The 23,874-nt window shown below is 39.3% G+C and overlaps 1 protein-coding gene across 1 annotated transcript in view; it reads right to left on the bottom strand.

Moving 5' to 3' along the window:
• The window catches only part of TUB (tubby bipartite transcription factor), a 161,720-nt gene that overhangs the window by 29,369 nt on the left and 108,477 nt on the right, over positions 1-23,874 (bottom strand). Inside the window, exons 2-3 of the mRNA XM_009288794.1 lie at positions 11,535-11,586; positions 9,988-10,150 (exon numbers count right to left, since the gene is read on the bottom strand). Of these exons, the coding sequence (XP_009287069.1) occupies positions 9,988-10,150; positions 11,535-11,586 (215 nt within the window). The remainder of the gene's footprint in view (positions 1-9,987; positions 10,151-11,534; positions 11,587-23,874) is intronic.

Here is a 23,874-nt window from a genome sequence, read left to right as displayed (position 1 = left end):
AAGCAATGATTAATCAGCAAAGGATGAAACATTCTGACATTGTTAATTGAAAAGTTAGACTTATCTGCACTATCTTGTCAGCCATCCTTTGATCTAACAAGTAAAAGCCTGAAGCTTTTTGAATTACTTTTGTCTCATAACTTTCAGCAAGAGATATCTGATTATAAGTACAGTGATGGAGCTCCAAAGCCCAGAGAAGGAAATATTGCCATTGCTTTACCGTATAAGGCAGAGAACACAATTTCAGTCCAGTAGCCATTTTGAGCATATACCATCACTGCTGTCTGTGGTAAACAGGACTTTCAGACATAAGTGATGGAGGCTGCAAAATAAGATTTAAACCATAAATGTGCAGATACTGCAGCTAGGTCCATGAAAGGAACTGGCACAGAATTTCCTGTTTCTAAAGGATGCTTTTCTGAGCTTTAACATTACATTTAAAGTACTACCTCTAAAATAAACCCAAATCAAATCCCAAAATACCATCTCCACCACAAAACCCCACCATCTTATTCTTAGCTATTAACTATTCAGCAAATAGCAGACCTTGGCTAAGGCTCATCTGCTCACTAATGTTTTCTCTAGTGACTGCAGATATCAGAGAAATTATGTAGTTTTGCTACTGACTGTACAAATTCAGTTCAGGACAGCACTGAGTTCTAGGGGACTTCGCTACATACTTGCAGTTGAGCACAGGGTAAGGATGGGACTTCCCCTGCCCATAAGTGCTCACCTCCCCAAATACCTCACACGTAAGTGCTGCCCACTGAAGTGTGGTAGGAAGTGAAGTTTATGCAGCACAGCAGTCCCTGTCAACAGGGCCAGTCAAGACTTTGATCCTTGCAGAGGAGTGGGCAATGGGCTACCTTTTGAAGCCTGCTGACCTACAGAGAGAGATCCGTGGACCTACCTTGCTCAGTGGGTCCAACAGATTTAGATGTGGAGCAAAGTAAAAAAAAAAAATGCTCTCTTTCCAGTGCTTTCTCCTGCCCTGGTGAATTGTAAGAACAACCATTTCTAACACCCTCCATACTCGCTCTGCAGCTGGTCATTAGCATGGGAGCTTTGAACATATTGAACCAGCACTCCTTCTGGTCTGTCTTTGTGGAGATGAAGGGATAATTGAGCAATTCGTAAAGGCAACGGTTATCCTCAAACATGTCAGGAGATCAAATGTCCTCCCCTCTGCCCTCTACTACATCTTTGGATCACTAACAGTCTGACAAGAATTTCCCTTCTCAGCACGATGGGAACCTTGAGGCAAACGCTAACCTGCCTTCTCCACAGACTCTAGATAGCCCCATAAAACAATTTACCGTTCCTCGCAAGAAAGCCTGAGTAAGGAAAATGAGATAAACTGGCCTCCCTAGATAATATTCACTGATATGACAATATGATTACGTCCTTAGTTAGATGTTAAAAAGTTAAAAACAATGATAGCAGTACCACAGGACAAATAAATTAAGAACCTTAAATGCAGCTATACAGGGATGGAGTTTCAAAGACTGTCACTCAGAAGTGCATTAATTTCAATACAAAAAGAAATTTAGGCAACTTTAAAAATCCCTATTGATAGTTATCTTAACCAATAGGAGACTACATTTGAAAATCTAGCCCGATACTCCATGTGCCCCATCCCAAATTGTTAAAATCTTCACTTAAAAAGAAACCACACAGATTTTCCTTTTCTATTAGAATTATTTTTTGTACTAGGATTTGCATTTAGACAAGACAAAAATGGAAGAGCATGTGTTGTGGTGAGACAGAATTCCAAACAGCAAATAACGCTGGACTCTCAGATCTGGTGTTCCATTCTCATTCGGATTCATAAACTGTAAGAAATAGTTTTGAGATAAATGGCAAGCTTTCAAATAAAACAATGACATGATTTTAATTTTAGTGTTATTCATCCATGTTCATTAAATCAAGTACTGACTACTAACCTCAATACAGTATTATAAAAAAATACTTTTGGGGAGACAGAAAAGAGCACAGATTGCAATATTAATTCAGGATCTGAGCTGAAAAGAGAAGAGGAACAACAAACAAATAGTCTATTAACATAATACAAGGTGAGTGTAGAAGGACTTGCATCAAAGCAGAAGAGGACAGTGTCCTGGCTTTGCCTTGCACCACCAATGCTCTAACTGCTAAAAGTGGGAAAAAGAAGCCTCTCCCATGAACCAGTTCTGCGCTGGACAACACTGCATGTTAAGGGGATAAAGCTACAACACACAATCAAACAAAAGGATGCAATTTGTAAGTAAGTGAATAATCTGTGATGCAGACAACACAGAATTGAAAAAAAAATATTGAAAGATAGTTATCCACACATATTTCAGTGAATGAAAATGAAAAGCATATTTTTCCATCTGGCCTTCATGATGAGACGTTCACACAGGAAATTAGTTTCAAAGTAGCATGCAATGAAAATGCAGAATTTTTTTTTCCATTTGCATGACCATTTTTCTTTATATGAGTGCTTGCACACTCTTATGATCTTACAGGAAGAAACAAACAAACAAAAAAATCTGTTAATCATAACTTAGCAATCCCTATCACATAAAAATGCCACGTGCTAAAAAAAAGTGAGTTTGATCAGTACATTGTGCAAAGAACGAAGTGAATGAAAAATCACAAAAAGATTTTTTTAAACGGATACATTAAAAATTTGTGCAGTCTGTCTGGAAAACACCCATAGTAGAAAGAGGTTGAACCAAACGATGAGGTATGTGATGCAAAGCATTAGCTCAACTGTATAAGGCAAATATTAATTCTATTTACCAATGTCCTCTCAACAGTAAAAGTGAAATCCAGAATGAGTATCATGCAAAGAAAGATAAACTACAGTTCAGTCAGGGTGTACCTTAACAAATCAATGCAAACTGGTTGTCCTTTTCTTACTGTTGTCTGAGATGCTCTTGTGTTTCACAACAAGAATGGCTTGCTATTTTACTTTGTAAAGGTCTAGCCTTAGTGAATCTTGGTGCTTATTTGGGCTGTCGTTCATTATTACTTTATTTGATCAACTTAGATTCTGAACTGGTCTAGCATTTCTACAATCATCTAAAAGATACTGGATTCTATCAGAAACATTCTGAAGATGGGCAAACCCAGTCTATTTTTCAATGCGATTAAGTATTTTTATTAGTTTTATATAGACAATAAAATTAGTTAAATACAAGGGCCTAAATTAGGGCAAGGACTCTGGTATGTTAGGTACTATTTAATCACATACAAAGATTTGATTTCTGCTTTAAAATGCTTATAATCAAAGGCATTACCCCTGCTACTAGTAACTTACAGTCAGATTCCAGATTCCCAAAAAATTATATTGCCCATAAATTCCCTATGGCCCTTTGCAGTTTAGGTATCGAACACTGGTGTGTTGATCAGGCTGATTTTACAAAGGTGAAAATACTCGTAAGTGAAACTGAATGTGAATGGGCTCAGAAAAAAGGAACAAGTGTACATGAGAACCTGGTGCTGCTTAAGGACATTCTCAAAAGCTCATTGCTATAAGAAGATTTCCTCACAAAGAACAAAGGAAGGAATTAAACAAAAGATTCTTCTTAATGCCCAGATACCTGCTGTCTGCCCCCAGGGAGGGGGAAAGAAAAGGGACTATGTGAAATGGAGAGTTAATAGCAATGAATTAGACTCTTTGGGAAAGCAGACAACTAATAAAGAAAGCTAAAAATATCCATGAAAAACCTACACCAGGAAGATTAAGGACAGTAAGAAATTACATAATTATTTTGTGTATCAGGGCCCTGGGGGCACAAGTAGGCTTTAATTGCCCTGACAAGCCTCCCTGGGGGCTTCTACCCACACCCTGCCCATGGGCCATGGGCTCTATTTCAGCTCAGCCCGGGGCTATGCTGTAGGTGTGCTGCTTCCCAGCTGTGTCTCCTGGGAGGACCCTGGCACTACGCTGTAGGTACCTCATCTGCTTGATGGACCCCTCGTATGTATGCTGCAGCCTTGTCTCCTGGCCCTGTCTCTTTTCCGCCCTGACTGGCACCTGGGAGGGCTGTGGCCCCAGTTCATCCCTTGCTGTGTCTGAGACTGCTGAGGATCCCATTAGCAGCGGCCGGCTCTGCCCACCATGTTCGGAGCTTGTGGGATAGTGCCCCATCTGCAAGGGCATTGCCTGTGCTGGGGTCACCCTCACCTCCTGGTCCCTGCTGCTGCCCAACACCGAGATTGTCAGAGGACAGAAAATAATGGCTAGTTGTGAAGTGGTAACTGAAGGTAAATATACTTTAAGTGGAACTTTAAAGCAAAGAGAAGGCAGTTTGTCAAGCAATTGTGAGCAATTGCCTCTAAACTTCCTTCTCAAATCTTTCAGTACCAAGAACCACAAAAGACCTCTAAACCACTTGCTACTGCTGCTCTCTGATTGTTGCTGCCAGGTTAGTTTGTTTAGTTTGGAAATGTACTAGTGCAGTAAGGACTGCTGATAAATCAAAAAGATGCTTTAACAGATGAAGGTGAAGAGACTGCGGCTGAAAGGGAGGTTTCAGAATATATGCTTATTGGAAGTTAAGTCTTTTGCCCACATGATACTTGGAGTGCTGCCTGATCTCTCAGTATTAATAGTCTTGTGCACAGAACATTCCTTGCTTTCTTCAAAAAGTAAACTAATACCTTCTCATTTCAAGGTCAGTGGAAAACAGGGATGGCAAGACACTGTTCTGATGAACGTGCAAATACATGTTTTTTTTAAATTAATGGTTAACTGATGTCATCTTACAAAGTTGACAGCTTGATAGTCATGAGAAAACTCTCATCATTCATGGTAAAGGAGCAGAATGACACATCAAATTTAACAATCCAGAGCTATGACTTGTCATCAGAAGTCTGTTCGACACACCACACAACCATTACCTCTAGATGTGCTGCCAAATGTCAAAGAAGTAAGAAAGTAATTTTGCCTTTTTACACATGGTTAATCTAAATCTCTAAATTGGAGGTTGCCATGAAAATTACTCTGAGAGTATCTAATTGAAAACATTTTTATTTTCAAGTCTTTAAAAAAAAAAAAGCCACAGCTGCAACAAAGTATGGTAATATTAATGAAAGCGTATCTGGCACTCATTCAAATCACTGCCTTCCTCAGTGCTGTGAAAAGAAAAATCGCTCCCCAATGGAAATTCACCATTTTCACAGAAGTAAAATTACTCTCCTCTGTAAAAATGGGCTTTCATAATTTGCATTAAGTGTAATTAAATAATGTAATTAAATTGTTGCAGTAACTAGTGTATCTCTGCATGCTACTTCACTCCAGGAACACTCAGTATGTATTTGCAATCCAGATTGAAAAGAACTGTACTCATAGCAGAATTCTGCAATGTCATATCAGGCTAAAATGTTTGTTCCAGTTTTCAACAAACTTCACAAAATAAGTGGTGTTGAGATACATGAAAACAAACCAGCAGATGTGACTGTGAGGCATTATGGAATGGCAAGCAAAATTTAGTAAAAACTTTAAACAAATAGGTAGCAATATGTCCTTATGAAGGACACTGAATCGAAAATAAAGAACACAAGAAAGAGAAGACAAAGCAATTTGTAAGTGATCTCTCTTACACAGAAGGATTAAATTTATTCCAGTGAATAAATGACTTTGTTGTCTTTTATATACAATGTAAACTTAATAGCAATACAAAATGTTATTGGTTCTTATTTTGCTATTTATAATGATGAAATAGCAATGAAGTTGTATTTGGTACTGCAAGAGAGAGAGGCATTATTTGTAATAGTAACAACTGGAACCAAACATCATGGAAGTTAATGGAAGGATACCTATTGCTTGAAATGGCACGCAGATAATTTAGGGTCTAACGTACAAGTGTGGTCCCAAAACTATATTAATACCTGGGGGGGGGGGGGGGGGGGGGGGCGAGGACTCTGCATTCATCATTTTACATGAACACTTTCTGTTACCTCCATGTACTCAGCTTTGTCCCGGACTTATCTAGAAATGCTGCCATGAAACTACTTCTACTACTGTGCCTATGTTCCTAGATGCACAGATTATAAAACAAGAGGTTCTGTTCCCATGAAATATATCTCTATCATCCTTTCCAAGTAACAAAAGCAATTTCCTGCACGCCTGATCCTACCTGACCTACAGATGCTGACAGACAAGCACTGTGTTACCACTGGCTAATACTTGAGCTCAAACTAACCACTTGTGGACCAGAGTGCCAAGGATTCATTTTATCTTGAGTTGGCCTGTTCAACCTAATTCATGTCAGTTCCCGCAGATAACTCAAATATTTGTTGTTGTTAGTTAATTAGGCATTATGCCAACAACCAAAAGGTTTTTAAAAGGTATACTACATGCAAGTCATTTACAAGCTACAGGATCTGAAAACTTTTACCTGTAGGTGAGACGTGGGCAGGAACTAAGAAGTGATCTGTCTGGAGACTTGTGCATGGTGAATTCTGTAGAGCCACTTCCTCAGTGGAAGGGCACCCATCTCCTTAGAAGTCTCACAGCACCCAGAGGAATTATTAGTAACACTTGGCAGGGAACAGACATACCATTTCATCCTACCAAGATGTCACCTCGCTGCTTTGAAGGTACCTAGGAAAAACTATGGTGATCCTGGCAATACTCCTCCTTACTTTGTGGAGACAGGCTTTCAGCAGAGCCATTTCATTATTCATTAAAGTAACAAAAAAGAAACTCAGAAGAGCCCCGTACCTGCTCAGTTTCATGCTGAATTAAACTGGTCCCAGCATCTTCAATCCTGAGCAACACAAGTGTAGGAAAGCCACATCTGTATTATCCCCTTTGTGAGCTGCCCCAGCTGAGCTCAGCCACAGCCCTTAATTAATACCCCTCCATCCTATTGCATCTTAGATTTATTTGCACTTCCCTTCGGCTCCAAGCTACATGAAGCAAAATACATGTGCAGCCAGAGGACTAGCAGCAATCACCCTGCAACTCCCTGCAGAGGTTCAAAAGCAGCCAAGGGCTCCTTTCTGTGGAATAACTTATGATCAGCTTAACTAGCGAAATATGCTGTTCCACTATATCTACCTACAAATAGCTCACCAGGCCGATGTTCTATTCCAGAACAAAAGTTACTTTGACTTTTTACTCCACACTCTGATAATTATTCTGGAATTAAATGAGTTTTTATTCCAGAGTAGAGCTTCCCATCGGGGAACCATTGCAGCACAGATAACTGCATCAGAATAAGCTATAGCAGCGTATGAAAGAAAATTTCCCAGTGCAGAAAGCCTAACGTCTCAGAATTGCTGAGATGTTATCTCTGACCTACTTTGCTCAAACTACCATAGAGATATCTCCACACAGGCATCCAATTATTTGTTGAAATCAACAAGTACTTTTGTACTACACAGAATTAGTACAAGGAAAAAAAGAGAGTAGAGGAGGATGATAGGTGGAAAGAAGTGTTCTTTTTGTAGCGTTTGCAGTACAGGAATTGATTTCACAAACATGCTCATCCAAGCAATGTAGTTCATTCAGTAGACCGTCAACTCCCATCAAAGAGTCATTCTTAACTTAAAATCAGCATGCCCATAACAGAAACAAATGAACGGAAAAGAGCAGAATAGTTCTTTAGAAACAGCCCAGCTGTCTCATGCATCCGACACTCCCACATACAAATGTTTTCATTGAAGGGGAAAAGAGTGCCAACCCTGAAGCTGAATACCATAGTTAAAAATGGCCATCAAAACCTAACTACATACCATGCAAACAGTGTAACCTAAGACACTAAGCACATTCCCAGAGAGGACCACACCAAAAAAGGACACTTCTGGAGTTCTTACAGTATTTTCAAAAGCAATGGTCCTAACAAAGGATTTTACAAGGCAATAAAACACTTTACTAGGTAATTTAATTCTCCTAAATTGGCTTTAACAAGGGATTAACAAACTCTGGGTTGAATATAAGAAACATTACTATATTTTTTTGCTTCTCTGAAACCTTGTGAAATCTTGATGGGGTTTGAGAAACAAATTTAGAACAAACTGATTTAAGGAGAATACATTAATAAGTATTCCAGTAAATGGTGTGGTATATAACATTACAGGAAGGGTCACTTTTACCTTAAGAGCACAGTTAATCTCACTTAAGCCAGAAAGTCCACTCTGGTGCAAACTGTTGCAAGATTTAGCTCAGTTAGTGCAGATATGAAATGTGCTACCATTTATGGGATGATAATGTCTGTTTCTCTGATCTGTGAAAATTAAAACCTTGTTCAACTGACAATACAGAAGGTTTAGTATACGATGGCACCCTGTACCATAAGATACTATTTCTTAGAACAGTTCTGTACCTTTGAAAAGCTATTGAGTGAAAGACAAAAGACAAAAATTTTTTTCTCTGATTAAAAAAAAAAAAAACCAACCCAAATTCTTCCCAGACCCTGAGAAAAAGATAGTAAAGAGAGAGAAATACTACTAATGCTTTTAATATTTATTAGAAAAAACATCATTAAAATAATACTAAGAGAAAAAATAATTCTCCATCTGAAATCACTTACGGTAGCCTATCTGCTTGCAAGATAAAAAAGGTCTATTTTCAATGAAGCTTTAACATTTGATCAATGCAATTTCCAGTTTCTAACAATAAATTCTGTAGCTGTAACCACACCAAAAAGTTCCACCAATTGCAAAACGGGGGCAGAGACTCTGAAACCTGCACTTCTCACAGCATGATTAGTTAGTCCAGTAAATACCTGCCATCACCTTATTGAAATACATGACCACCAAATGAAAATAAAATGATAGGGCAGATGAAAAGTATAGCACGTGCAGTATACTTGATAGAGGTCTGAACTGAATGATGAATTAAGGTTTTGTTTGTTTGTTTAAGACTAGGATACTGGTTGGTTTGGGGTTTTTTTCCAGAGGTAGATTCACAAAGGCATCTTAGGTTTTGGGTTTTAGACATTAAACCTGAAGTACTCTGCCACCTAGTAGCATTCCCGACCTGAAAACAGCCAACTGCATTCCCAGTACCAGCAGATTTCAGCTCATGTCCCCTACTCTCTTTTTTTCCTTATACTAATTCTGTGTAACACATACCCATCGATACTCAGGGAAGAAAGCCTTTTGCTATTGAGGCTTATGAATCCCTTATGAATCAAATTTGTCTTAACAATCTGCAAAACACTAAAATTTGAAAATTACTATTCTCTATAACTCTTGGAGGTGTTAGCAACCTGGAATGAGATCTACAAGAGACACAATATTGAACCAGGGTTACCCAAGCTTCCCTCTTGGAAATTCTGAGGAAAAGTACGCACCTAACCTCATTAGGGGGCCAACAAGCATGGGCCATATGAGCACAGAACTAAGTAACAACTGATTTCCTTAGGATTTATTTCTGATGATTAAATTCTTTGAGGTCTAACAATACAGAAATGGCATTATAATTTTTTCCCTATGGCTGTGATACCTGAAGTGTCTCTGTAACTTCTGGATTCTGTAATCTTTAATAAGAAAGCATAGACCACATTGTACAAGCTTGAAATGTTCTTCTCTACCTACTCGCCTGTTTTAATGAACCTTGCAGAAACACAGTATCTTTGAAATTATTATATTCAAACTTAGCTGAAATTAGTTAACAGGTTTCAAAATTATCATTAACACTGTCAGGCTTAAGCAAAATTATGTACAGAGGAATACATAGAGTGGAACACCATAAGCTTTACTTCAGAAGAAACCAAGGCTGAAGACACTTAAATATTCATGGCAGAAGGGACAAGCCACTCTCTCTTCCCCCCAGCACTGAAATGGCAGCTAGTTACCTCGCTTCCTCCTGTTAGGCTAGCATTGCAAGTTCTGATGTTTTTATCCCCAAACACAAGTGAAGGATATCAATTATTTACTAAAAAATCCAAAACAACAACCTTTGTTCTCATTAGCATAAATTTAACATGGTGACCATCATACTGTGACTTTCAGTAAATATTCATGCAATAGATCACATTCATATACCATGATATATGGTGCTGCTGTTGCTGTTAAGATACGATTCAACCAATGGTGCTTGTTCTTCCGAATGTTTCATTCTGCGTGTCCTTGTACGACTGTCCACATTGGACTGAACCATTAATGGCTCCTGGCGCTTTTTTTTCTGCTTCTGTTCTAGCAACGCTCGCTGAGGAAAAAAGAAAGAAAAGCATCTGTTACTGGACTCCAAACAGTAGCAATCTATCATGAAAATCAATGGATATCTTTACACCTTCTCCAGTTTTCCAGTGGCAGCAGTTGGCAAGTGAGATATTGGGATACTGGGGTGCAGGAAATCTTTCCAAAAAAACACAACCAACCCACTGCTAAAACACCTTCTGCTGAAAACAGAAATAATTAAAATAGATCTTTCTGAGCAGTCTACCAACTGTCAGAGCTTGCTTGGAAATAACCCTTGGGAAAACACCAGTGTGAGAGTACTGGCTGTGAAGCAATGGGAGGGTAAGCAAGGGCATGAGGCGGAGATGCCAATTTAAGTTTCTGTAAATTAAAAGCAGGTATTCTGCAAACTAGAATCAAGTGATAATGCTCGACATGAGCCTAATTTAACAACTATACAAAATAAACTTTAATTAAACACTTGAATTTCTCAGCTAGACCTGCTGAAAACCCCAAACCTTCAGCATCCAATGGCACCATAGGCACCACTCTCTTTGAGCCCTCTTCTAGAACCTTAGAGAACTGAACTTTTAATTTTACTTATCCATTACCTTACTATTTCCCTGCTCCTGTACAGTGATTTTTTGCTTTTAGAAAGGAGATGGACTAAAACTGAAGAACAAGAATGGAGAGTGGACTTCAAAATGATCAGAATCTAGTACAGGATTATGGCATAAATAGAAAGTATTCGAATCTGAAAATGAGATGCTGGTAGACATGCAAGCTGATAAAACAATGGGAACAGAAACATATAGAAAAACATAAAATTAAACTCACAAGGTTTAACTATAAACATGAAAAAGTTTTGTGAAAAAGGGACCACAGAAAAATCAAAAGAAAAGTGAAAACCTCAAACCCCATTAAAACCTGATAGCAAAATTCCCTGAGATTTCATGGGAGAGATTCTGAATCACTTTCTTGTACAAGTCATGTAGGAATACAGTAGCAAAATAGGCAACATAGCACATAGTGCCACTAGTTTACAGCCACAAGGGCTAAATCCATGGAACGAAAAGGAAAATACGTAAAAACTTTGTGGTAAACCAAAACATGGTTTTGGCTTTTGGCTGGCATGTCTGCCAGAACCTCTTGTCCTTTCTGGTCCATCAAAGGGGTAACAAATATATTGTAAGTCAGCTTAAAACAAGTCCAAGGCAGTGGAAATGGGAATCACTCAAACCACAGTCATAAGAAAAATTTTAATGGAAGTTAGACTTCTAAGAAAGCTGTAACCTCCACAGACCTCTCTTTTGCATTCCCTAATCAGAGGATGCAATTTTCTATCAATTACCAGATATATGACCCAAGATCTAGAATTCAGAGAGCAAGTAGATCCCCCTCCAAAATCTTACCTGCCTGTCAAGCTTCTGCTGACGCAGGCTGCTCCCCTCATCATCCAGAACACTGCAAAGACAAAGAGTACGTAATTGGAACAAATTTATCACTCAGAACAACACCTAACAGCAATCTCTGGAGCAAACTCTTGCAGGAGTTATCCATATAAAACTCCCACTATGTTTCATGGAAGGTTGCCTGCCCTAACCTGCAAAAGTTGACTTGAGAATTTACATGCAGTCCATGAAAAACTGAAAAACTCTGGTTCACATAAACTTCAATAAAAATATATATTCAGCCAGTTCACAAAGAAATGCAAAATCCATAGTCTGTAGTTCGTTTTCTTCTCCACTGTCTTCTAATGCAAAATGCCAATGTATATAGCAGCGGGGTTTGACTGAAAACTTGCATATAAAGCATATAGAGTGAGGAGTGTAAGAGAGCTGCTTAGCAACTCACCGGTATTTAAAATTATGTTAGGAAAATTAACTGTCTAATCTCTTGCACACTGAAAACCAGAATTTATTCCTGAATATCTGAAAAGGCACACTGATTGCCATGCACTTCAACTTTTAGAGACTGGCAAGACAAACAGTATTGTGCACTGCCATATTTCTTTCTGCTAATTGTTGCTAGTTGGGAGATTAGCTCCTGCACATTCAATCATTTTCATTAATTAGATGTTAAAAACTAATGGCATTGAAATCAGAAAATTATTTTTGTGAAGTATTTTATCAAACTACTGACTACACTTTATTTTTCTGGAGAACAAAGGTCTCTATTGTAGGAACATCATGGTTAAACACTGAACATAGATAATTACATCTTTTAAACTGTAATATATCATCTACAAGGAAAATAGTTCTATAGAACAAAAAAAATAGCCTCTTACAAGTAGTATTCATTTTCTCTTACAACAGATTTTTGTAAAAGATTAGCCCCTTTTTTATAATCACTCTTAGCAATCGAAAAGAAAAAATCCAGGACAAACAAATCTGGATTCTGGCCTACATACAACCAAATTGTATTGCAATGGAAATTTCATAACAAATGTGACTTCCCATGTATTAATATAAACTCTTTAGGAGACAGTAACATTATAGTACAGTTAGATAGGAAGCTAATAAAGGCATGCAGAATGCCACCTTTCCAATGCCAGCATTATCAAAGACCTATAATTAAGCATTATTGGTAGCATCAGCCTTTTACAATTTATACTCAAATTATATGTTACAAAAGGCTGATGTTCCACAGAATGAAACTATGCTGTACAAGTAGCTCGGGTAGGAAATTACACAGACTCTTGTAGAGGTAATGCATTACTCATAGAAAAAAGCCCTCACACTCACAAAAATCTTCTGCTTTACACCAAGCATTCTTCGTTTGATAAATTACAGAAACAAGTTATAAGAAGCAGACACACATTCCTCCATGGTATACAATATCAGGTTTTTTTCAAGACTATGCTGTACAAGTAGCTCGGGTAGGAAATTACACAGACTCTTGTAGAGGTAATGCATTACTCATAGAAAAAAGCCCTCACACTCACAAAAATCTTCTGCTTTACACCAAGCATTCTTCGTTTGATAAATTACAGAAACAAGTTATAAGAAGCAGACACACATTCCTCCATGGTATACAATATCAGGTTTTTTTCAAGGGTGCTTCACTACAACTGCAATACATATTAGCTGCACTGCTAGAAAGTAAAACTACCCAAACGGATATCTTTGGCCAAACAATTGAGTAAAAGATGCCTAAGTATAAAGTTTCAGGCTTAATGGCCTGAACAAATCCTCCTCATTTAAGACAACACTTGAAAAAAGCCAAAACCATGTAATGATGCTAATACAGACCATAAGAACTGCAGGGACAGCGATGCACATACCCAGAGAGGTCAAGAGCCAATACTGCTCCACTCCACCAGTCATTTGCAGAGCTAAAGAGAAAACTCTGATCTCTTCTCATCTGCTGCTTTATAAATCAGACTATGCTGACTCCCTCAGATATGTTAAATGAGCTATATATACACATCTCAGACATTCCTATAAACCAACAGTTCAGTAATTATCTTTATGTGAATATAATGGTTTTCAGTATTATGCTGGATTGGCTATAATTCTAGATCCTGTATCACAGACAAGGTGTCTTAAGCGCTCTGGATGACTCCAGCTTCCTCTGCTTTCCCACCATACCGTATCCTGGCATAACACACTGCACGGAACAAGGGAGCAGGGAAATGTCCTCGGTCAAGTTCTAAACCTTATCTGTGACTCCCTGGGAAGCCATAACAAGCTAAATTCAGGTTCAAGTAAACAAGCACAGCTCCCTCAGGTCTCTTTATGCCCAACCTTACCACAGTAAACATGGTAGTTTAAGTAACACCATAGCAAACACCAGTCAGAGGAAGTGTGTGATTTGCATTGATTCAGCATTCCACAAATACAAAGCAACTATCAGACACACCAAAGGACTGCCAAAAAAATGAACCTTCATCCAAAAACTGTGGATGCTGTAACACTAAAACACCTCTCCATATTGCCCTTCTACTGCAAGACTTTGTTTGTAAAGCCTCTGAATATATGCAATCAAAGCTGACACCAAAAGCAGCATGCCTTGAAAACCAGCTGACAAGTTCGTCTGGAACTTCCAGGTCCTTCATTTTCTCACTTCAGATTTCATAAAGTTCTGGGTTGTTTTCCACAATCCTTTTGTAAATCTGCGTTAACTACAAGCCTTACATTATTTTAGTTGTTAAATGTTATGGCTTAAATTGAACTCCGGCTTTCTTCAATGATACCGAGATTCAGTAGAATACAGTTATTTCAACAATTCTCACCCCCTCCATATTACTGGACTTGGACTAGAATGCCTCACTCCCACCAGACAGACACACCACTCTTTTGAATCCTCCACAGTGTAAAAAAGGCCTTAAAAGTCATCTCATTACCACCAACTCTGTCTATTTTAGCAGTTACTCAATGCCAGTATCAGTGAAAAGCTGCAGTTCTGTCCTTTCTTGATGCCTAAATAATCACCTTCTGCTAGAACAGCAGAGCACTCTAGTTTGAGACTGTGTACTTCATTAATATTTTCTACAGGACTAGAGGACCTTGGAGTTGCTGATTAGTGGCCAATATTTCACATTCCCTGAGTTTCAATGGAAGAACTCTCCTGAGACTGGGTGACTCCCAAGATTTGCCATTAAGGGACATCAGGTTTTTAATAAATAAATAAATAAATGGATGGATGGAGGGAGGGAGGGAGGGATGAATGGATAAATAAATAAATAAAAATAATAAGCTTTGTTTCCATAGCAATTCCATCGAGCCCTCACTCTTGCTGCCTTTAAAAACATCTGCAGCGGACTCTGAGATGCAAGTGTGTAACCACGACTGACCCTTTCTCACTCTTCAGTGAAGCTTTGCTAGAAGGATTTAGCGGATGACCTTGCCACAGTGCCTGGCAGTCCATGCACTCTGACAGACGCTCCAGGGTCCAAGAGCTGAAATCCAGAGAACCTACCCTATTCTTTCTTTGGAAAACACAAAAGTCTAGGAGGAGAAGCACAGCCTTTGCCCTTCCCAGTCTTTGAAAAGAACAAAAATCAATTGCTCTTTCCTCTGGAAGAGTTGTGCACATGGTGAGGACCCAGCCTATCCTGCCCAGTTTCAGAAGTGGCCATGGTTTTGTTGCTCAGTGGTCCAAATAACTTGGATGGTCAGAGACTAAAGGCCCAGTACAGTGGAAAAACTATGTCTGTAACATGGCAGGACCACTACAGTAAATAACCTCATAGAGAGCAAGGCTGTTAGAACAATTCTGCCTACGTGTTCGATGTGATGCTAGCAAATCCCAGCAGCAGCATGAAACTCAGTCTTAGTAGAGAAATATAACTTTATAATTCATTAAAATTGAATTATTGAAGAGAATGCATACATATTAGCAATCTGCTGAGCACGCTGAAGCATCCTAAAGATCCAGCAAGGTTCATTTTTACTCCTGTTTGATCAAGTATCATGTATCCACCTGGCATCTTGGCTATGGCTTTGACCCCATTTAAAACAAAAAGCAATTTTACACTATATAATATTGTAAATAGCACTTCAGGTTTGCAGTAATAGTCTAGTCCAAACATATCAGAGCTTGTACATACTTCCTCCAGGGAAGACCCATCCATCTATACATAACTCGAGCAACCCACCCATTAGAGCTTAATGGGTATTGGGCTTAAGAAGTCAAGCCTATAGCTATATATCTTAAAGATTCGTATTAGCAGCCTGGACCAAGGCTCAGAGAATTAAGTATTAAATTTAGATAGCATATTTTCACATTTTAAACATGGCATTTGATTCAAATATCCCCACCTCCTATTTTCTAAAGGGAAATACATTAAAAGAACCTTTTTGTCCAAGTATACTTTTCGTACCACCTTCTTAAGACACAATCTATTTTACAGAGGCAGTTTCAACATTAAATTCAATTTACACAAAAACAACCAGGCTTTCTATACTGCTGCATGTCATAATGAAGACAAAAATATAAGCAGTAATTTTACTATTCTAAGCTCTTTATAATCTGTATTCCTTGAAAATCATTTAGAGAGACACCCAAGACCAATCAATGATTACATGAAGCTCCACAATTTACTTCTGAGATGAAGGCAGGAGCTTCTGTAAATCAACGTCTTGCTACATTTTACTGTAATTCCACATGGACTGATTTCAATTTAAGTAAAATTGGAAAAGCCTTAATTCAAATAACAACACATTTCACAGAAAGTACCTCACCTTTACTCTTTGACCATGCAAACTGCTCACATTTCAGTAAGCTATTGCAATAAAAAATAACTAAGAAATGTTTTCATTTAGAATGTGCAAGATGCATGTGGTCACTGATTTTATTTATATTTTTAAAAGAAGTCTGACATAGTAAAGCAGCTCTATTGTTTCTGCCTGACAAATGACGCAGTTTTTGTTCCTTCCTGACACTGCTTCATAAAGGAACATTTTTGATGACAATACCTTTTCTACCAGGACAAAGGTTCAAAATCATCTATCACATCTCTGCAGCCCAGCACTAATTGCCGTGAGAAGTGTTCCTGGTCAAACAAGCAAAGACATATACTACCACTAAACTTTCATACACTGTTTAAAAGTGTCACCCTTGCATTTTCTCTTTCTGCTGCTTCATGATAATACATTACTAACAGCAGCACCCAAAAACTCTACGTGAAATCAGGGAACCTTTGCACAAGCAGAATGAATGTACATAGTCAGGGAAAATTCCTGAAACAAACAGTTCACGTTATAAAAAGATGAGGAATTGGATAAGAAAATATTACTCCCATTTACAACACTAAACCAGAAGCAATGGAAAATTAGAGGAGATATTTTCATCTTGAGTTTCTTCTGCCATATTGTCATCTGCAATTCAAAAACAATGGATGATCAAACCAGATAGAAAGAAAAAAAAAACAACCCATACCAGACTAATCTTCAAGATCACTCAGATCTTTTCCATGCACTCTTGCTGTGAAGAAAGCTGGTATGTTGCTGTGTTAAGAGAAGCAGATGATGGGACCTTTTAGAACAAGGCTGACTCAAAAGGACAAGAATGGGCGTAATGTGCCATTTGAACATTACAAAGTCTCTAAAAACATATGAAATAAAATTCCTGCAAAGAGATAGCACTTGGCTTATTGGATACCATCTGTCATATTCACCCAATTACACTTCTCTATAACCTCTATACTTCCATAAAGTCTCTGTAGTTCCATAAAACCCAACTGTTCTGGATAACGTTACTGTTAAGCCTTTAGGAACAAGCTTTCCAGCAGCACTGATGAAATGCTACTGTAAAAGCCCATTAACAGGGTCAGGGACCTGCAGGCTTAAGTCATGCTCCAGAGAGAACGGCACACAGTTAGGTTCTTCAAAGAAGTGAAATTCAATGAATTCCTAAACCAGTGAAGCCAGCAATCTCTAAAGTCCCAACACCTGCAAGTCCCCACATAAAATAAGGTCGGCTCCCCCACGTACGCCATATGCTGAGTTGACCAGAAGCCTCCTGGGAGAACATTATGATATCAGACACACACCCTAATCAAAGACTTTTAAATTAACAAATCACTCTGAAAGACTGCGAGGGCTCCCCTCATGCTAGGAATCATCAAGGTCTTCTGACCCCAAAGCAGTTGCTCAGTCATCTCATTTAGAGTAAAACCTGCAGCTACTATCTTTATCATAAAATGGGTAACATCTTTCCTGGGCCATCTAAGCAAGCAAAAGTCTGGCCATCTTCTTCATTGAGGAGCAGCCCAAGGACATTCAATCTTAGTTTGCCCTTCTACTGCCAACAGCAGCAACAGCAGAGGCTCTTGGATTTCTCCCGTGCCATACTCATACAACAGAGAGGGCAACAGCCTACCATTACTGGTACACCTGTCAGTTACCACTGAACTGACCAGTAAAGTACAGACACCGCAACCGCTGCAGAAATGAAGACTGCACTTCTTCATGTGAAGCTTCAGAGGAATAAAATTGTTTCACTGTGAACCTCACACAGTAAATAAAAGCATGCCTGTCCAGGAATACAGCATTGCTTCCCCTGCCCGTGCAGCTGTTCTGAAGACCCTTAAAAAGACTAAAAGAGATAAAGCAAAAGGATAGGGAAAAAAAGGCAGGAATATGAACACAGATGTTTGTATCAGAATTATCAGCACCAAGTCAGCCACAAAACACAAGAAGATGCAGAGGATCATACACTGTGCCAATGATCCAAATGGCACTACAAGTAGTGCCTGCAGGGCAGACGGCTGAACGCAGAAACTGAGTTTGTAGCTGCACAAATAATTACAGAATCAAATGCTTTATTTTCTTTTCAAATCCTGGCTGGCAAACTAGCTTAAAAATCAGTAAATGAATGAGACTTTCCTGAATCGTTGGTCCTATTTGCTTCAGTAAGGTTTATCTAAATGTTCATTGTACATTAAGATTTATGACACTCATTATGTCTGTCCAACAGTTCTGTTTTGGGGATTTAAAAAGAACAACAAACAACTTTTTAGCACTCTATTAACAAATAATGTTCTACATTGACTTACTGGAAAAATATATTTTTCTCTTCCATCCCTCCTCAGTCATATGATAAGTATTTGCACCTGGGCAAGAAGAGATAACACCTTTATCAATGACCTGGAGGAGACAACTGAGTGCACCCTTATCACATTTGCAGAGATGACAACAAGCTGGGGGGGATCAGTCAATATACTTGGGGCAGGGTGACGTCCAGAGGAACCCTGACAAGCTGGAGGAATGGTCAACAGGAGCATTATGGAATTTAACAAGGACAAACACAAAGCCCTGCACCTGAGAAGGAAGAATCCCCTGCAACAATACAGGCTGGGGACCGTCTGGCCAAATAGGACCTGGGTTCTTGATGGACAGTGAACTGGACATGAGCCAGCAGTGTGCCCTGGCAGCAAAGGCAGCAAAGAGCACCCTGGGCTGTACTGACAGGAGCATGGCCATTACATCAAGGGAAGTGATTAACATCCTTCCTTTTCTCTGCACTTGTGAGTCCCCATATAGAAAACTGCATCCAGTTTTGAGCCCCCTGGTACAAGAAAGATGTTGATCAACTGGAGCAAGCCCAAAGGAGAGTAACCAAGGAGGTCTGGGAGCTGGGCTGGAGCACTTGTCCTGTGAGGAGAGGCTGAGTGAGCTGGTCTTGTTCAGCCTGGAAAAGGGACAGCTTTGGAGAGACTTAATCATAGCTGCCTAATACCAGGCAGTCCGGAAAGGTTGTGCAGTCTCCATCCTTGGCATTTTCAAGACCCAAATGAATAAAGCCCTGAGGAACCTGGTCTGACCTCATAGCTGACCGTGCTGTGAGCAGGACACTGGACTGGAGAACTCCAGAGGTCCCTTCCAGCCTCCAGAAGTCCCTTTCAGATTCTGTGAATAGTGTCCTCCTTTTGGATTTTACACAGAACTAAAACATCAGTGTCCCAACTAAGCTACATGGCAGATTATACAAGCAGATTAACTGAAAGAAAATACAACGGCAGGAACACACATTCCTATTTTTTTTCTTAATTCCACATAGATAATTGTTAAGCTAAACTCCAGCCAAATCCTCAACATGACCACACAATTGTATTTTTGCCCTGTTTTAATTAGCATAGTTCATCAAAATAGATCTCCAATTGTTACGACTTCAGGGGTATATGAAACCAACAGAAATTGTAGAAATCAAGTTTTCTAAATGTTTCACTCAGAATAAGTTTAAAAAAAAAATCAGAGTCAGGTAAAAATATATTGGAAGATGAATGTATTACAGGATATATACAACCAAACACTGACCAAGAGCAAACAGCCCAACAGACTCTCAGTGGTGCTGAAGGGAACAACAGGAGCTCTACAGATACTGTAGATATGCTTTGTATTAATGAGATCCAGCTTTGAGTTCAATCAGAAAACTGCTATTCACCTTCCAAGAACAAAACTGAAGTCACTGGGAAAAAGAAACTACAGTTTAGGATCTGAAATGTCTAGGCTGACAGCTTTCAGTGAGGATGGTAAGAAGCCAGGAAAAGATCTAATGAGAGGAAAAGCAAAACTATTCCTTAAAGCACACTGCATGTTTTAAATAACCCAAACTACAGGGCTGCCACTATTGCCCTGGGAAGATCAGTTGAGCTAATATTTGTACAGATTCATTCTCTGCAATTACACAGAGGTGAATAAGATAGCACACAGCAGTAAATTGCAGGTAATGAAAATAACACCTAAGGGAAGAGTGGATGGCTGGGCTATTTCTTGCCCTCCCTCAACACACACAAACTCTGAACACAGTGTTAGAAAGAAAATCTATGTCCCAAAATAGAGGGGTGAATTTAATAAACATGAATGATGGAGCACAAATACACTATAGCCTTTGGGTATTATGTGAGCTATGCTAAAATTGTATTTAAAGTAGATTGATGAGAAATGCCTGAATAGGAGGAGCAAATTGGGAAGGAAAAAAAAAAGACAAACCCTGACCTGGAGATACACTACCTGCAATGCAGATGGATCCAGATGACAAATGACATGACTTTCAGGAAGTGCGTTTATTGAAAACACATTGCTGCCAGCCACAGGAAAGGTCCAGCCCTAACAGTCAGTCTGATTTCTCTTTCAGTACCAAAATTCAACCCATCTCAATCATTAAAATAGTAAAATATACGCACAAATGAAACCAACCCATTAATGTACAAAGCATCTGACCACAACAAACAGTAAATTAAATGAGCAGAAACTAGGGAAAAGTATTGTCTGGATAAGGAGACTGCACTTACACATACAATGCAGAACAAGAGTTCTCCACCTGGACCTCAGAGGACCACGACGACTCTCCCATTCCACTACTGCTGCATTGGTAAAAGATGTCACCTAGAACAGACCACTGCGATTCTGATACGGAAAAGACTGTGAACCACTGCGATCAAGAGAAAATCTGCGTAACATGACTGCTGGCTCCTTTCCCTCCCTCTCTTATACCTGTTCTATGAAACATTGTTTTGTCCAGTAGGCAGCATACTGGACCTATTTTACATCAAACGGTATAACCTTCCGAGACACCTGTAAAATGAGATTAACAAACAAGTCTTAACTCCTCTTGGAAACACCTTCGTGATGCAAGAATGAAGCATTACAGGTACAGTAACTAACCTAAAAACAATGCTGTCTTTTAAAATAACAGTATAATTGTGAAGTGTTTAACAAACAAAACACTGATCCCAACGATAGGGTCAATGCTGCAGGTGTTCAGTGAGGCTTCTCCCTGCAGTAGGCGTGTAAACACAGGCACAAATACGTAGATCAAATATGCTGCTGCTGAAAGAGATGATATCTGAGATAATTCACTAATGCAGCAACTTATTAACAGATCCCACTGCCTACCTATGTTTAGGACAGGATAGGAAAAAGATACAGTTGTATTTACTGGATTTTTAAAGGAATAGTAAAATTAAGCTATCAGTTTATTGAAAATGTGAAGGCAAGAGACTACCTAGTCTCCCGCAGCTGCTTTAACAATCACAACTGAAGAAAAATACAGTAAGAATTACAAGTCTGATAGGAGATGTTAGTGAAGTGAAACAGCCAAGCTCCTTTTTCCTTTTTACAGGTGGTTTTACAGTTTCTATGGAATACAGTTTCTAAGAGAAGACATGTCATTTCATGATGAATACTAACCCTGAAACAAAATATTTTGTCACTTGAAACAAAATATTTTGTCACTTTTTCCCACATACTATCTTTACTGTGTCACATACTATGTCACTTCCACACATACTATCTTTATAATCTGATCTAGTACTCTTTTGCTGGAACTGAAGAAAGCAGATTTTTCATTTTGGTTTGAGTTCACTCTCTGTAGTTACCTTCTATACAAGTAGCAAATTCTGACAATCCTGGACAATATTTTCAGTGGAAAAATGAGTTTGTCAGATCCTGGTGCCTGAGTATATGATATGGATTTCAAGATTGGTAAGATGTTGATGGCTGGCAAAAGTAACAAACACCATTTGGCCTAGATTTTGTAACCAATAATGAAAACCAAGTCATTATTTCTAACAACACTCTGTGCAGGTGAGGTATTCTATACAGTCTGATCTGCATACTTGGGCCCTGATCCCAAACAATGTTAATTCAATCTCATGAAAATGTTCCCACTAATTTCACATGGCACAAAAAAATGCATGTGTATAAACCTTTTCAGGCTGGGATTTTTAATGATAAACTTCTGGAGACAGAGACTTGTTTTCACAATGTGCATATACAGTGCCTGCACAAAACAGACTCTTTTTCTGATGGAGTCCTCCAGGTATTAATACAATCTTAGAAAAGCATAGGAATAATAAGGTTTGGATGGTGACTTTCCCCCCCGCCGCTTTTTTTTTTTTTTTTAATGAGACAGAGGTATTCACTCCTTTTTAAAACATGGTAATGTCTACAGTATTCAAAGATAATTTCAAAAGAACGTACACATTTCATCTTTTCTAATTTATCAGTTCCCTCTGAAAAGATGATCTTCTGAGTAAACAATCTGAAGAGCATTATTCTCCATTTCATAACTAAGCCAATCTCTTTCCTTTGCTTCTGTGTGCAACCAAAGGTGGGTAAGTGGAATCCACTCTCGAGACTCAGGAAGCAGCAGGAAAACTTTACAACATGGTCAGAGAGTTTTCTGCAGTTGTGAAGCAAACAGTTACTGAGAAGCAGTGGCAGAAAACCAACACAGGAGCTTTACTCACAAGAGTATTAATGACTGTCCTGTGAAAGCTGGTCCCTCTAATTATCTAAGTCAGTCATTCTTCTGGGAGTTTACAGCAAAGGCAAACATGGTGGCCACCTGGATGGTGTTGCCCAGTGAATGATTCCTTTAGGGTACGTTATCCAGTATGTAGGAAACCACTTAAGGACTGACATTCATACACGAGGGCTTCCCAGCGCGGCAGACATCAATGCGATCTGTGAGCCCATCCTATGTTCTTGGCCTCCACACAAGAATTCTGCTCCTTGGAGAACTGGAGGGGGGTCTATCCCACAAGGCTGTGGCGGACCACCACAACAGGCTCCTGCCGATGGCAGGGCTGGTCAGACAAAAAATCATCCCATGACATTGATCAGCTCCAGATTTTGAAATCTGACATCCTGAAATTCACATCTGCTCTAAATCAGAAAGAAAACCAAAAGCATTCAAATTTTCTATAGAATAGATAAAACACCTACAGAATTGAGCCCCTAGCAGCCCTGGGATCTCTAATCCTATGCTTGTCCACCTGCCTGACTGCCAAAATAAGTGACATGGAAGGCCCCAGAAGCTACAGAGTACTGAGTGAGAAGCACAAGAGATGGGTCATGTGTCGTGGAGGCTGCTGAGGGGATAGGCAGGCAAGCAACAAAAGAAATTCCCAAAGGAATTTTGCCCAGTAAAAATTTTCCAGGATCAGGCTTTCTCCATGAATCATTTGGCCTGTATCAGAAATAGCGTGGCCAGCAGGAGTAGGGAAGTGATCGTGCCCCTGTACTCAGCACTGGTGAGATGGAGATTGGTGACGAGCGGTGTCCCTCAGGGGTCTATATTGGGAGCAGTACTGTCTAATATCTTCATCAATGACATAGGCAGTGGGATCGAGTGCACCCTCAGCAAGTTTGCAGAGGACTCCAAGCTCAGTGGTGCGGTTGACATGCCTGAGGGACGGCATGCCATTCAGAGGGACCTGGACAAGCTGGAGAAGTGGGCCCGTGTGAACCTCATGAGGTTCAACAAGGCCAAGTGCAAGGTCCTGCACCTGGGTCAGGGCAA

Source organism: Aptenodytes forsteri, unplaced genomic scaffold (assembly GCF_000699145.1).
Source record: "Aptenodytes forsteri isolate BGI_AS27 unplaced genomic scaffold, ASM69914v1 Scaffold8, whole genome shotgun sequence".
Classification (NCBI taxonomy): Eukaryota; Metazoa; Chordata; class Aves; order Sphenisciformes; family Spheniscidae; genus Aptenodytes; species Aptenodytes forsteri.
Note: the sequence above shows the minus strand (reverse complement) of the source record. Positions and strands in the feature narration are given on the sequence as shown.